This window comes from Gracilinanus agilis, chromosome 1, assembly GCF_016433145.1.
Source record: "Gracilinanus agilis isolate LMUSP501 chromosome 1, AgileGrace, whole genome shotgun sequence".
NCBI lineage: Eukaryota > Metazoa > Chordata > Mammalia > Didelphimorphia > Didelphidae > Gracilinanus > Gracilinanus agilis.
The window spans coordinates 541,581,736-541,598,825 of NC_058130.1; the positions used below are offsets into that span (position 1 = coordinate 541,581,736).

Genomic DNA, 17,090 nt, shown 5'->3' on the forward strand with positions numbered 1-17,090 from the left:
AAAATGAGTGACTAGAAAGATGTTGGTGGCCTCATAGGAATAAAGAAATCAATTACCTTTTAGATACGATAATTCATTTAATCCTGATTGCCTAGCTCTTACTACTCTTCTGCCTAAGAACCAATACATAAGTACTAATTCTAAGATGTACAGTAGGTGTTAAGAGAAAAAAAAAATTTTTGTGATAACTACATATATATTGATCAGATATTCACATGGGACTGTAACTCAGAAAACAGGCAGGACCCGATATATAGATAGATAGAGATATATAGTTATCTCATACATACAGATGCTAATTGAGCCCTGATATAATCATGATGAGATCACAGAGTAGGTATAGCTACAAACAGAAAAGAAAGTTCCGGAATGGGAAATTGGGTTTCTATGGTCACATAGTTAAGCAAGTAGAAGAGTCACAGATGTAGAAAAGAGTATTCTTTCTAGTAGACTAGAATGTAGCAACTGTGACTTTATTTAATTAACTTACCTTTGTATCAATTACAGTAATATCCATTTTATATTGAGAAAGATCTGCTGCTGGATCTATACTCCACTGGATATTTTCTAAGGCTGATTTATCTTAGGAAAGAAAAAGTCATAATTAAAAAAAGAATTATGAATTTACAGCACTTTAAAACTAGCATATTTCACCTATGTGTCTATTGTTGGCAACACAGTTAACCTCACTCTAAAGAGCTAAACTATAGCCTAGAAGTTTGTAAAGCTAGAATCTATGTTGGGGTTGTAAATGTTTTAGAGTGGAGAATCTAGTTTAAACCTTTCTCTTAGCAAAAGAAATTACTAAAATTAGGTTTGGCTTTGTCTCTTCAGATTTTCTCTCTATAAATAAGGAACAGAGAGAAGTTTATGTGAACTAGAATCAACATATGAATGATTCCACCTTGGTCCTGGTGGTCAGGGGCATAGGCATATATAAAGACTAGCCCTAGCTCTATCTGCCTAATTTTTTTTTTTTAAAACCCTTGTACTTCGGTGTATTGTCTCATAGGTGGAAGATTGGTAAGGGTGGGCAATGGGGGTCAAGTGACTTGCCCAGGGTCACACAGCTGGGAAGTGGCTGAGGCCGGGTTTGAACCTAGGACCTCCCATCTCTAGGCCTGACTCTCATATCTGCCTAATTCTTATTGATATCAGAAGAAGAAAAAACAAAGAGACTTGCAACAATACTTCTGATACTTAACTGTATTAACATTCTGTGGTTTAGATGCTAAGAGCATGGCCCTAAAATATTTGTAATACTAGTAATATTAGCAACTAATACCAACAATGATTGATTAGAAAGAATAATCAAGATTCTTTGACTGGGATTTGATGGGAAAAGGAAAAACTGCAATTTTCAACCATGTCTTTATAAGTTAAACCAATTTTGATAGCTGAGCGAAAGATGGACTGCAATGGATACCACACAGCAGGCTGCAGAAATAGTTCATGTATGAAGTAAGTAGGGCCTGCACCAAAAGAGTGGCAGTATCCAAAAAGAAATAAACAAGAAATATTAAGAAAGGATAATCAATAGAACTGGATTCGAGAGGCTGAGGGGGAGAATGTGAAGAATTGAAGATGACACCCAAGTTTTGAATTTGGTTGACTGGGAGGATGGGGGAGCCTTCAATAATAATAGGGAGATTGATAAGAGGGAAGATTAGGGTAAGAAAAGTAATGAATTCATTTGTGACTATATTGATATACAGTTGGAAATATGAGACTACTAGTAAAGAATGCTATCTACCTTCAGAGAAAAAACTATTGAGGAGTCAGAATGCAGATAAAAGCAAACGATTTTATGATTTTTCAACAGTTTATTTAGGTTTATGTTCTGGGGAGTCTGGTTTATGAGATTACTCACTTATAAAAATGAACAATATGGAAATACATTTTGCATGATAATACATGTATAAACCAGATCAAATTGCCAGCCACCACTGGGAGGGGGAAGGAAGGGGAGTGGAGGAGATAAGTTTGATCATAACTTAGAAAAACTTGTGTGGAAATTTATTACATGTAATTGGTAAAAAAAAAAATAAAATGAAAAAATATATAAGATTGTTAGTAAGAGAGGTAAAACCTGGATACAAATCTGGGAATATTAAATATAAGCATATAGATGATAATTGAATTTGTGGGAGCTGATGAGATCATCAACTGAAATAGCACAGAGAGATGAGAAAAGAAAGTCCAGGACAAAGTAATATGGGTACCCACCACTGAGGACAAATGCTACCTGGAAGAATATTAAGTAAGGGAGAGTGAAAAGGAATAGTCAGATAAGAGGACCAGTAGTAAAGTAGCAAGAAAACCTCGAAAGGGTGATATAGGTCACTATATTAATTTCTCTGCCTCAAATGTCCCCTTCAAAGGCTGGCATGACCCAGGGTCAAATCAAAAGGTTACTCATCTGCTACAGAAGACACTCCAACACCTCCCTTTTTGCCTCTAGAATAAAACATAAGCTCTTTTGTCTGGCTTTTTTAGCCCTTCATAATTTTGGCTCCAGCCTACCTCTACATCATATACATTCCTGCTGGACCAGTCTTTTCACTGTTTTCCCCATACAACATTCCATCCTCCCACCACCATGTCTTTATGCAGGCTGTTCCCAATGATCCAAATGCACCCCTCCCCCACCTTCATCAAGTGTCAACTTATAGAAGAAATCTATCTGGAATACCCAAGGTGTTTTCTCTCTCTCCAAACAAAATGTAAGTTCCTTAGGTTGGAACTGTTCTGTTCCTTCTAGGATACTTAATAGGTGCTCAAAAACTATTTGTTGCTCAGTTGAGAACATAAAAGAAAAAACAAGAATATCATGGCAAACATGGTGAAAATGAGTAGGTATGCAACTTTGTTTCAATATTTTCAGGAAATCTACTTTGTGGTTGATTTTGTTAGGAAGTGTCTTGCATCAAAACTAAATATTCAAAATAACATTTTTGAATGTAGGAAATGAGATGAAAAAATGCAATTCAATAAAATAGCTTCTTGTAATTCAGCTAATATAAATGAATGAGAATTGTTATTTTCACTTAAATTTACATTTGCTTCAATAACTTTTAAAAAGAAACTGAAAATACACTGTAGACAACATATACATACCTTGATCATCTTGCAAAGTTTGTGCTTTAGTTACTCTACAAGGATTTAATTGAAGAACTGAGGCAAGTTCACAATCTCCATGTCCCATCCTACCTTTCACTTTTATTGGCTCATAAGCACCAATAACCTAAGAATAGATGACAGTATTAGTACCTGGAAGATATTCATGAACATTAATGAGAAAACAAATCCCTGTACACTTAGCACAATAATATACCTTTAGGCCATCAAAGACACCCCTGACTCCATACTTTTATGTGGAAGTAGAGGTTTTTTTTTTTTTTTTTTTTTTTTAAATAAACCCTTACCTTCTGTCTTGGAGTCAATACTGTGTATTGACTCCAAGGCAGAAGAGTGGTAAGGGCTAGGCAATGGGGGTTAAGTGACTTGCCCAGGGTCACACAGCTGGGAAGTGTCTGAGGCCAGATTTGAACCTAGGACCTCCTGTTTCTAGGCCTGGCTCTCAATCCACTGAGCTACCCAGCTGCCCCCAGGAGAGGGATTTTGAAAGCTGAATTTCTTCTTTTATTTGTAGTTCTACTTTTTTATCTGGGAATGATTTATTGGGGGACAGAAAGATGTATTCCTGACACTAGGAGTCTTCTTAGGACTCTCTTGTTTATTATGGAGCTACCATTTAAGGTTGTAAGACTAGAGAATAAGCCTTTTGGAATAGGTTTCAAAGCCTCATGAAGAGCCATTTGCCTAAACTGGTTTATACAAACCTCATTTCCTTGGCTTTTTTCTTGACGGTGGATAGCTGAAAATCGATCAGATAGATCCAGGGGCTTATCCATTACAGAGTCTCCATTGACAGAAGGAGGAATATCTCCTCGGAAAGGAAAAGCATTTTCTTTATCAAAAGAGGTTGGGGGGCAATGTTCACTTTCTTCTTCAGCCTTCTTTCTTTTGGTTCCTCTGCCTCCCAACGGTTTCAATGGCACAAAAAGATCATTTTTTTCAATATCTTCATCTTTTGTATCAGTCCCAACTTTTGTACTTATTGATTCATCTATATTCTTTCTCACAAACACTTGTTTAATGGAAGAAGAATGATCAATAACAGTGTTTGCTTGAGAACCAAGATTAAGGCATGTAATGAGGCTGGTGTCTTCAGATTTTGATCTAGGTTTTTGTGGCCTAGAATTACAATTATTGCTAAAATGGTTTGTTTTGAGATGGAACTTTTTCCCAGCCTCTAAAAGAGAAGGGGACAAGCTTGTGTTCACACTTAAGCCATTTTTCAGAGTAGAAGCAGCCCCAAAAACAGGAGAAGATGCCCGAGCAGTCCAGTCAACTTCTGGTGGAGTCCTTGGAGAAGAATCTGAAAATCTGAACAAATAAAGAGAAGTAGTGAAATGTCCCACCTATTTCTGGGAAAATAAGCAATGATCCAGACAGAGATAGAAACAAATGCTAAAATCATGATTAGAAGACTGACCAAAAATATAAGTTAATTTATACATCAAAAACCTCCATCAACCCAAAATCATTGTCAGAGTGGTCCTATTAACCTAAAAGTAGAAGGAATCAAAGTTATATGTTGAATGCAGTCACTGGCTAGCTACATTAGTTTTTATCAGCCAAATGAGAGTTGCAAGTACTGATGGATATATATTACTTAAAATACTCTCACTCTCCAGCCAGTCCTAGAGACTCAAGAGATCTTGGGTTCAAATCTGGCCTCATTTTTTTGCTATGTGACCCTAGGCAAATCACTTATAACCCTCATTGCCTAGCCCTTACCATTCTTCTGCCCTGGAACCAATACTTAGTATTGATTGTAAGACAGAAGGCAAGGGTTTGGAAAAACAAAACCAAAAATATCACTTCCTGTTAAATAATGCAAAACACAAAGAAGCAAACTGGAGAAAATGGATTATAAAAATTCATTTGAACAAAATCTATAAACCACTGCTACTTTGAACTTTTCACAACTATGAAATGAAGAGGTTGTCCCATTCTAGCTCCAAAGCAACAATCCTGTAATCTTTTTTCTTTTTTTTAAACCCTTACCTTCCGTCTTGCAGAAGAGTGGTAAGGGCAGGCAATGGGGGTCAAGTGATTTGCCCAGGGTCACAGGGCTGGGAAGTGTCTGAGGCCAGATTTGAACCCAGGACCTCCCATCTCTAGGCCTGGCTCTCAAGCCACTTAGCTACCCAGCTGCCCCCTCCTGTAATCTTTTTTTAAAGGCACTTTATTTCTGGATCTTCTTAATCTGCCACACACCCCCAAATACCTTAAACCTTCTTCAATATTTTTTGTGTGTTCTTGAAAAGTTTGTTTCTTTGGCTCTGCTTCCTGCTGATGGTGCAGGTCTTCACTGAGAGAATTCAAAGCACTTTGAGAGTCCTTCAAAAGTAAAAGGCAGATGTGATACACACATACTTATCGCATATATAATATTACATATAATTGAAATAAAATAACAATTCAAAAAGTATAAATCAAACTGAGCAACAATTTTATAGGTGTATTTTGCAATAATACAATCTTAAAAAATCAGTATTTACTAAAGAGATAAAAATAAGAATTTTTTTCATTATAAGATTCCTACAAGGTACTTTAAATATCTCCCTTAATAAAATTTAGCACAATTAAAATACTCAACTAAGGTTAAAATCTAAGTAGGATAGTGCTAATGTATTGTTGTGAAATTAAAGGTTAAAATTAGGATGAATTTTTGAAGAAATATTTCAATGGGAAAATGTCACTAATTTTTTTTAAAAATCCAGTCTGCACACAACTCTATTATATAAAGTAGTTTAATATCCTATAATTATGTTCAAAGAAAATTCTTCTATTCAATCTGAAGAATCCAAATGTTTCTACACCCATGGAAAACAATATAGGGGGCAAGGAAAGAAGTCTGCTTGAAAAAAAAGAAAGTTAAGGCAAATTCCATCTCCCCCTTCCAAACCGTAACCACCCAAACGACTCCAAAGAATGATTTGGTTTCTAGTAAGGTGGTGGTACTAGTACTATGTGGGCTTTAGGTAATGAGTGACTAGGTTATCCTCAGTCTTTAAGACTGAAAAGACCCAGTCAGCCTTGTCTTCACTTATCTCCCAAAAAAGCCATTCCATTGCATTCCAGGAATTCTCTCTGGCCTCCTACTATTTCTATAAACAATGATAACCTAGAACTCATTTCTCAATGAATATCATACCATGACTCCCTATTCCAGTGATTCTGAACCTCTAAATACCACTGTTCAGATCCCATTCTTCATCCCCCTACTATCCATTCCCTTATACCTAACCACTTCAAAAAAATTCCTCTATACCTCAGTAACCCACCCTAAATTAGTTAGCCATTTTTTCTACTATGCTCTCTAGAATGCCTGCTCCATAAGGAAACAAAGTAATTTTCATCTTACACTTTTTCTCATTCACTTATCTTCTTGTATTCACTGAGACTAGGCTCCTTCCTGATGATGAGGCTTTCCTGGTTTCTCTTTCAACACAGGTTACACTATCACTTATATCCTCATCTCAATGGCTGAGATAGGGGCCCTGGGATACCTTTTTTCCTCATCACCACCTCTAGGTTCTCCCTCTACCACTCAGTCATCTCTCCTCTTCTGAAGTTCATTCAATCCAGATTTATCACTTAGTCAGGATTCTGGTAACTGTTGTCTAGTGACCTATAGAATATTCTCCCTCTTTCCTCAATGAGTTTAGTGCTTGATTCAGTCTCTCTCCTCCTCAATTCTGCCCCTCATGAAATTTAATATACAAATTGATACTTTCACAATACCCCAAACTTCCACTTCCTTAACTTATTTGCCATGACCTATTCCTCACCGCTATACAAAGACAGTCATACCTGCTACCACCCACAAGTGTTCTATTTCTGGGGTATTTCTTTATTGTCTATGAAAATGCCCATGTTCCCCACATTTTCAAAAGTATTCTCGGTTGATTTATTCATCCCTATTATATTATCCTTTAACACTAGCTATCATCCTATCTCTCGCCTTCTTTTTGGGAATGAACTCCTTAAGGAGGCCATCCATCTACTTGAGGTGCCTCCACTTACTTTCTTCTCATTCTCATCTTCACTCTCTGCAGTCTGGTTTCTAACCTCATATTCAATTCAATCTGTTCACTTCAAAGTAACCAGTGATCTCTTAATTCCAAAATCGAATGGTCTTTCCTCAATCCTTAGCCTTCTTGACCTCTGCAGCCTTTGACATATCAATGAACCTTGATGTCCAATTAGTTATCAAGTCCTATCAATTTTATATTCCTAATTATTCCACCTTCCTAACACTTTCTCTCTTCTCCCAATGCTGTCACCATTCTGGTGCAAACCCTCACCACTTCATACTTGGACCAAAGGTTTTAGCCCACTCTTGGTTAAATCTGAGAGATGGTTGAGTCCTTAAAAGTATTATTAGCCTAGACACTATTAACCTGGACAAATATTTTTCTCTAGGCTCAATTTAGTTATTATACTTATCAAGGCAGATGTTACTTACAGATTCTTCTTGAACACCAAGTCCGAGTGTTTCAGCAACAACAGCAGCTAAATTAAAAGACGACTTCTCAATGGGATAATTGTTGGTTTCTTGGGTATCTAAGTTTTAAATAAAGCATATACAAGTAAATATACAGCTATAGTTTTATAAAGATAGATCAAAGGCCATACAGTTGTTTAAGAGTTGAAATCTAATGTAAAATTATCCTAAAATTAGACTATGTAGCTTATACTAAATAAACTTATATCATTCATCAAATAAGACTGCTACCAAATTATAACTTAAAGCCTCTTAAGTAAAACCTATAAATTCTTCAAAATAATAAATTTGTTCTTCCTTTTGCAATTTAGAAATGTCAAAAACTGAAATTAATCCACTTCCTTCCACTGCTAATTGAGTAGTTTCAGTTTCATGTCAATATAACCATTTAGTTCAGCTGAAGACTGTTCCAAAGATGAAATATTCCTGGAATATGAAAATATTACTTGATATGCAGATCACCAGGTGAATCTTTAAATAGATTTTAAATGCTTTATTTAAGTGGACAATGAATTATATACAGAACTAAGGAGAAGGAAATGAGCAAGCTGAGAAATTTGTGTAGCTTTTTCAGGCATTCAAGTTGATCCCTGAAATAAAAAATGCAAAAATAACCAAATATTTTCCTGGCAATGCATGGTTTCCAAAAAAAATCAAAACTGAGGTTGACCCACAGGGCAACTGAGAAATGCATGTTGCAGATATATAGGCTGCAGCATATTATCAATAGTGACTAGCACAAAGCAATGGTGATTTGAAAAGGAGGAGAATAAGGAGAACAGATAGTTACAGTGCTACACTGGTAACCATGCATATTAAAAACCTAAAGGGAGTATTTCAGCAGCATGGGTGGATGCCACATGGAGGGCTCCCATGTGAATAAGGATCACAAAGAAAAAACACAGGTTATGTTTTTTGCTACTGGAAGGAGTTCTCAGTGAGACACTGGATTACTGAATTGTTGAATTAGGAAGAAGGTTGTTTTATATACCCTTTTTGATGTCTTATAATCATTTTAGATCACAATCTAGAAGAGATCTTAGAGAAATCTAACCTCCCTATTTTAAAGGTATGGAAACTGAGGTCCAAAGAGTTATTTGGTCAAAGTCATTCGGGATATAGAAAATTTCATGGTTCTCCTCCCCCCTCAATGCATTAAATATAGAAAGATAAGGAATATTTTTTCTTCTTATTGCTATCTCTGAAATACCATCAGGATAATAACTACATATTCTGTTATCAGAATGAAAATGGCAAATTTAGTAATTAACAGTATATTTCTTGGGGAGGAAAAAAGATGGATTAGATGGTTCTAATTTTCCATTTTAGATTAATAAATGTTTTAAGTAGACTAATTTTACAGAATTGTATAACCACAGAATTTTACAAGGGGAAAAAATTAAGTCATTTTATATACCATATAGTCTTAAACTTAAAGAATTTTCAAAGTAACTTTATTAAGTACCTACTAGAAAAGCATAAAATTAAAAATTAAATGTGAATACTGTTGGGATTATTCCCTTTGCAGACGACAAGCAGCCACACAGAACCACCTGCAGGGGTTGGGCTGACTTCAGTTCAGTGATTGTCTATGTTCCTCAGCAAGCAGGTCCAAGAGGATCTTATTGAGAGGGCTTAAACCCTATGGCTCTCCAGTGAGAAACAATTAAATATCTAATTGATATATATGGCTAAAGATGGTGATCTGCCAATCGAGTAGATATCTCTGGTTATCTGGGAGTAATTCTCTGACAAGATTTTATGTGGAAGTCAATAAGAGTTCCCCTACCGAAAGGAGTCCCTACCAACTGCCAAGTTCTGACAATATGGAGGGATTTTTCTGACAGATGTTGAATCAGATCAGCAGGATGACCAAAGGCTTCTTAGTAACAAGGTAACTTCTTTAATTTATCAAGAGATAGTATACACTGGAGGGTATTGGGAATAGGTATGATGGGAAAGGAGAGAGGAATCAGGAAATCTAACATTTTATCTAATTGGATTAGAAAGTAGGTTGTCCCTTCTCAAGGTAAAGCCCTTGTCAACATTCCACCCTATACCTGACTTCAGCTCTTAATATCTCGTCAAATGGATTGAAAAGTTAGCTAAGCTGGATGATAACAGGTATAAGATATAGATCTTCAGTGATGATTTGATGTTGTTATTCTTGGTATAAACTGATGAAAAAAAAAAATATATATATATATATATATAAAATCTGCTGCAGAGTGCAGACAATATGAGAGATTGGCAGATATAGCTTGAATCAGCACAGTAGATCAGGCTATGACAATCCTGATAAGGATAACTAGGTTCAGGGAAGAGTCCTACCCAGAACCTCCCTTCTACCCTTTACCCAAACTCGGGACTGAGTTACGTTACTTGGGGTTCACTTCCTTTTATAGTGCTGTTCTGTTTCTTAACTGTCTCCTGGTTTCTTTGGTGTTCCAAACTCTGAACCCCATATTGATGCTCCTTGCAGAAAAATGGCCACCTTCAGAAAATGCTTTTTCGAAACATTTTGACCTAGTTTTATTACCTTTTATAAATATCAAGGAATATAAAGAGACAAGAGAGCTATGGTGCTGATCTCTTAAGAACTGCAGAGATTCTTATGGTTTAGAGAAAGGCAAGATAGGGAGTGGAGGGAACAGCAAATTATAGATCCTGGAATTAAAAAAGTAGACTACAGCTCTAAACATATTACAAAAGCAATTGTGGTATTAAGACTATCCAGCATGTAATAGGCCTTAAGAGTATAGTATTAATCTCCTATTCAAGAAAGGCTTTCAAACTTCTGAAATTTCTCCATTTGAAACAAATCTATGATTATAATGAAGTCAAGGGAAAAAAGAATAAACAGAAATTCATTTTTTGGTCAGCTTTTCTAGAATGTATATGCAAAATAAAGGATATCCAAATAATATAGCTACTTTACACCATATATGAACATATTTTATAAGAAATAATTATTGAAAAAACCTTGAGAATAATAAACAAGTTTGGAAGATGTGTGGGTTTGGGAGGAAAAATAATATAATTTGTCTGCTCATCAAGGGTGACCTACTCTGACCTGCTCTCTAAGTGAAAATAAGGAGGAATGGATCTTACTGGTTATTGTCCAGAAGAGCAGAGGCTACCCTCCAACTTATTCCTGCCTCATTCATGAATTGATCTGAGGGGCAGAGGATAGGTATTTTCTTAATGGTATCTCATGAGATGCCTAATTAGTTTGGGCTATAAATGATCCATGGGACCCATAAACTACTCAAGGAGAGAGGTTGGGAGACTGACAGAAGAAGGAATAAGGAAAAGAGAAGTATGTTGAGATAGGATAGGTATGGCAGCATTGAAGGCAATTTTCATGGTTGGCTATCATAAAAAGGATAGGTAACAACTGATCCTTCCACCTTCTAAATGGCAGATTCTTTTTATCAGTCCCTGCTGTAGCCCCCAAGGAACCATGGCATCTACTTTGGAGACGATTAGAGAAAGTCAAGCCTTTTTTTTTTTAATACAGACTACTTATTGGGAATTTGGTATGATGTAGAAATGGGCTGGTCTGAAGTTTGTTTTTGTCATTAAAAAAAGTTTGCTAAGTAAATTAAGACTATAAATGAAACTCAAGAAAAACATTTAAATAATTATTTCCAAGCGATTAAATCTCCTATTTGCAAAAACCAATGAACTAGAATTTTTTAATGCATTCTGATTTTGAGAGGAAAAGTTTAATACCTTGAAATTAATACATCTTTTGGAGCCCCACACAGATTCATACCAATCTCTTACATTTCTTGCTTTTACAGGCCTACTGATGGTTATCATGTCACTTGTTATTCAACTCTTGAATAAAAGAAATATTAAGTCTTATTCTTTATATTGCACCTAGTGAGACAGGAAAATGTACAAACATATTTTGGCCAGACATTTTAACAACTGCTGGAAAGAAAGGGTATAGTGCTTAACAGGTCAAATTTCAATTCATCAGAATATTACACAATATCCCATTCTCTAAACATTTAGATGATTTCTTATATAGTTATATGAGACAGACATGACTTCTAACTTAAGAGAAGCTAAAAACATTTTTTTAATTAAATAATTCAATATCATTCTTACTGGTCATAGTTGATAATGTTTGATCACAAGTGTCTGCTACAAGAATTTCATTTTCATAGTGGTTTTGCTGCAGTTGAGTCGAACACTTTAGACCTTTTGCAAATTCTGGAAAAACAAAACATGTAAGAATGTTTTTTTTAAAAACCCAGGAGAAATCAAATGCATTGAAAATGTGGTTTCTTTACGGACATGTGCATAAGCCTATAAAAATCCAGTACCTTAATTTCACAAATTGTTAAAATCAAAAACTGTGAGTTGGTCCAGTGGAAACACAAATCACTGCTTGTATTCACAGACTTCCTCAGACTTATGGATTACTATCTTATCTAATTAGTTTAAAAAATTTTTAACTTATCAAAAGTACTTACTATAATAATATTCTATATATTGCTCCCTGGAGGAGGACTTAAATCCTACTTGATCAACTAGAATATACTGTCTAGAAAACAGCAAGAACTGAAGTAATTTTTAAATAGATTGGGTAGAACTCTAGCTATTACTAAGAAAGCAGCTTTAAAATGACATCTAGTTTGATAAAAATTCAGTTTCACTGAAAAAAACCTAAAATTAAGAACTTACAAATAAATCAATATAGATTAATTGGAGACATACAACAGGTGATTAATAACTGCTTAATGAGTTGAATAGGGTTTAATACCATTCAAATAATTTCCCTGGCTCAAAATGATCTTTTTAACTACTCTCTGCATCTGAAGGTTTTTGATTCATAGTAGCAGTAATATGAATGACTAGAAGAGAAGGAATCCACTATGAAGATAGAATTAGCTCTCCCTTTCTCTATTTTTAGTCAATCAAATCAAGAATTTAAAGTACCCCTACTTAGTAGCTAACCTTACTAGTTCATACCTCCAAAGGCCACAAGCACTGACCCTCTTGGGCAGTGCTAGGCAAATTGGGAGATTGAAATTCGTTCCTGTGAAGAGGGGGTAGATAGACAGGAAATGAAGTGGGAAAAAGGGGTATAAAAGAAGAGACCAATATGGTCTGGCCTCTTTGCTTCCTTTGTTTTGGAGAGGCTCGTTCCTTAGAGAGACTCTTCCCTTGGATTCCACATTGATAAGTAGAGCTGAAGAGACAAGCTTTTTTTCCTTGGAGTCATTCTGCATTGGTGGAACTCTGGCTAAAGACACTACTGGGACTTCTGTCTGAGGACTACTGGGAAATTCACATGGAGATTGGGATTTGGGGAAGCCCCTTCCGGGTGCTAAACTGGACTTCACTTCATCAGAAGAGCACTTAGAGCTGGCAGGCTAGGCCAGACTTTGTCTCCTTCCTATATTTCTCATTTTCACTATCTCTACTTTGTTGTAATTAGAACTGAACAGTCATTTTGACTTAGGGGCTAATATTTTATAAACAGCAACCACTTTTATAACTCATACTGAGTCAAAACCTAATTTAATTTTTATATCACACAAATGGAAATTTTAAAAAGTTATACAATAACCCTTAATAGTGGAAAAATGATTCAGAGGAATTTATGATACATACAAAGAAAGAAATCTCTTACTAAGGAAATTGATATAATTTACTTTCTGAATGTTCGAATGCATTTAAGATGGTTTAGTGAGAACCCTAATAAATTCTTATCAGTTTAAACATTCCTGTCTGATATTAGGAAGAAATCCTAACTGAAATTTCTTAAAAAAAAAAAAAATCTTGTGTTTTTGGTTTTTAATTTATCAGCTAACTGCTGCATTCACTAATGGCTTATTCTAATGTAGAAATGACTTTAAATTATCTAGGAACAATGCGGGAATTAACAACTGGCAATCTTCACGAACTGGTCTGCTGATGGACTGTTAGGCTCATGGTCTAAGGAGTTAACCTTTGTTCAGTCATGGATCCCTCTGTCAATATGGTGAAGCCAATAGTCCATTTCTCAGAATTTAAGTAATTGAAGGAAATTCTAATTTCCAATAAGAAGTTAGAAGAAATAAAGATACACTTTTTTCCATTCATGAATCCTAGGTTAAGAACTTGAATCTAAAAGGTTTAAAAGATCTTTCTTGACAAGTCAGGTGAGAGATGCTTAACATCAGAAGGTTGGCCACAAGCTAACATTTTTGGTCAAAGCAACTCCTTAAATGATCTATTAAGGGGTGAGGGGTTGATCTGCTTCTATAAAGGCATACCTATGCAAATAAAATCACAACTCCTTATTATAATGTATGACAATGATTTGCTTGCTTTCCACTAGAGGGTGACACAAGAGCATACAGTGGAAAAAATTACAGCAACTTGGCTTCTTCATTTTTAAAAAAAGAGATCCATGTTACTTTTTTCAAAGTCACTGAAGAAATGAACTTTTTTCCAACATATTGTGCTCTTGATATTTTGATTCATAATTCTTTAGAGAACTACAATTAAATTTATTTGCACAAGTAGAAATTAAATGATGCGAAAACTAAAAAAATAATTTATACACCAATCTAAAATGTACTATATTCTTTTACTCAAGACATCTTCCTGATTAACTTGGATTTGAGCCTCATAGTAAAATTTACATCCTCCTTTAGAGTTTGAAAAGCACTTTTACCATTTACAATCTTATTTGATACTCACAAGAACTCAAAGAAGAAAAAAAAATTGAAAAGCCGGCTTGCCCAACATCAAAGGACTTTTATAGAACTGGAATTTGAAATGGGATCTTTTATTTCAAATGCAGTGCTCTTTTAATTATACCACAAAGCAGCTTCCCATAGCATATATAAAGAGCAGAGCAGCATGAGACAAACTCAAGTAGAGGAATATGCTAGAGAGGATAAAGGGTCAGGGATTGAAAATGACACAAGGGCAGCCAGGTGGCCTAATTCAAATATGGTCTCAAGACACTTCCTGGGCATGTCATTTAACTCCAATTGCCTTGGAACTGATACTTAGTATTGATTCTAGAGTATTGATTGATCAATCTAGAGACTGATTCTAGTAGAAGATAAGGAAGGCAGAACAATATAGAAAGTAGATAATGGAGGGTTAGATTAATGTTTTAGCATTGCCTGCTATGATATGAACAGTAATAGTTTTTTTTTTTTTTTTTTAAACCCTTGTACTTCGGTGTATTGTCTCATAAGTGGAAGAGTGGTAAGGGTAGGCAATGGGGGTCAAGTGACTTGCCCAGGGTCACACAGCTGGGAAGTGGCTGAGGCCGGGTTTGAACCTAGGACCTCCTGTCTCTAGGCCTGACTCTCACTCCACTGAGCTACCCAGCTGCCCCAGTAATACAGTTTTAATAAATTTAGAACTCCCAAATATAGACATACATTATATAAATAAACCAGTCATATTATAAAATGTCACATATGTATAAATGCACATATACCAAATTAAATATACATATCTACATATAATACAGATAGATGAATCTGTAATTTCAATACTATGGATTATTACTATCCTCCTTCTTAAAATGCAGAGCTGTCTAATTCTCTGTGATTATTATCTGTCTTTACATAAGCCATAATACAGAAATTATCTTCAGAAGATTAATCCAAGGTACTGACAGTTTTCTTGTGCATCTTTTCATTCTTTGCTGGTAACAGTATAGAATTTAGACTTTCTATCTATTATCTCTCATTCTCAGTAGACGATTTAACTGCCTTCTTTTCTGACCATGTATCTTCAAACGATGTCTTTTAAACCTTTCACATTGAAGTCATCACTGGATATCAAGGACTGTTCCATGGTTCTTTGGGTTATGCATAATTTTGATTCTTCAAACGATGCGGTAGGGTTATATAACCAAATTTAAGGAAGCTAGGTCATGCATTCACGGAGCACTGGGCCTGGGGTACTAGCTCTGTAATCCTGGGCAAGTCACTATTTGTCTCAATCTCTTTAATTGTAAAATGGGGATGATGATAATAATAATAGTGCCAACCTCACAGAATTCTAATAAGGATCAGATGAAATAATGTTTGAAAAGCTATTAGTACAGTACCTGGCACACAGTAGGGTATTAGGAAATGACTTGCCCAGGGTCACATAGCTAGGAAGTATGTGAGTTTTTATCTGAGGATATTCTAGTGATCTCTGCATTGTGCTGCTGCTGCCTAGCTACCCAATCAATGAAGCAAGATGATCAATGCAATATCAATTGTAGTTGCCTTTGGTTACATGACAAAATGAATTCTGTCAACTTCCTGACTTAATGCTTGGAGTTGTAATGCTACAAGTTGTCTTTCCAAATAATTGTAAATTCTTAAGGTCTGATTTCATTATATGAAAAATATCCACATAGAAGCCAACAACAATAAGCATAAATATTGTATTTACTTTGTGCCAGGCACTGTCCTATGCACTTGGGCTATAAAGAAAAACTATAGTCCCTACCACCATTTCTAGGCTCACATTCTAATGAAGATAGACTACAGGCAAACAATCAATGGCATACAAGATATATATAGAATAGATGGAAGATTATCTCAGGGGGAAGGGACTAGTATTGATGGGGATAAAGAAAACTTCTCTGCAGAGGTGGAATTTAGGATGAGACTTAGAGGAATCCAGAGCTATATATTAGTATCAACTCATGGACTGTTGGATAGAGAACACATCAAGAGTTCCAACAGTTCCATTAGTATTATTACACTGTCTATATTATCACATTGTATTATTCTTAGCATTCTCTGTCCTCTTTTCCACTATTTAACACAATCATAACTGAAAACCATTATGCACCTCCTCCCTGGATCATAAGTTAAAAAATTAGTCATCTGATGACTAACATCCTGATAATGAGCCTTTAAATAACAACAGGCCTAAAACCAAAGGACAAAACTTTCTTATATGCTAATTTTATGTCTTTAAGTCAGTACACTGAAGTTATAAGACCTATGTTCAAATCTTGCCACCACTGGCTTAGAAGACTATGAGCAAAACACTTTATTCAAGCCTTAATTTCCTTAATACAAGTGGGCGTACTAGTACAGCAGTTTCCTGGGTTGTTGTAAGGCTTAAAAGAGACTACCTTTGTGAAGAATTTTATAAATATTAATGTTATATAAATTTCAGCTATTTTAAGTTCCTGCATGGCTCTGTGCCTCAGTTTCTTCATCTGTAAAAATGAGAAAACTGTTCTAGATGATTTCTAAGGTTCTTTCTAGAGATAATTCCATGATCCTGATTTCTTAGGCATCAGCTCCCAAGATGTCAGCAGGTTTCCCTAGCTGAAGATTCTCCTGCTTAGTAGAAACTTTTAGTAAAAAAGTTGATTATGTTGGTATAGCCTTCAAGAACCCGATTTCAGTTCCATATCAGTAAGTGGCATCAAAATAGGGTTTTTTGTAGAGAGTGCTTATATATAATACAT

The 17,090-nt window shown here is 35.4% G+C and overlaps 1 protein-coding gene across 2 annotated transcripts in view; it reads right to left on the reverse strand.

The window, feature by feature from the left end:
- RBBP8 (RB binding protein 8, endonuclease) overlaps nt 1-17,090 on the reverse strand; it is a 100,622-nt gene that overhangs the window by 25,131 nt on the left and 58,401 nt on the right. For both annotated transcript variants that reach the window (XM_044666602.1, XM_044666610.1), the window contains exons 8-13: nt 11,759-11,863; nt 7,601-7,698; nt 5,357-5,469; nt 3,843-4,449; nt 3,118-3,244; nt 491-582 (exon numbers count right to left, since the gene is read on the reverse strand). In XM_044666602.1, coding sequence (XP_044522537.1) covers nt 491-582; nt 3,118-3,244; nt 3,843-4,449; nt 5,357-5,469; nt 7,601-7,698; nt 11,759-11,863 — 1,142 coding nt within the window. The remainder of the gene's footprint in view (nt 1-490; nt 583-3,117; nt 3,245-3,842; nt 4,450-5,356; nt 5,470-7,600; nt 7,699-11,758; nt 11,864-17,090) is intronic.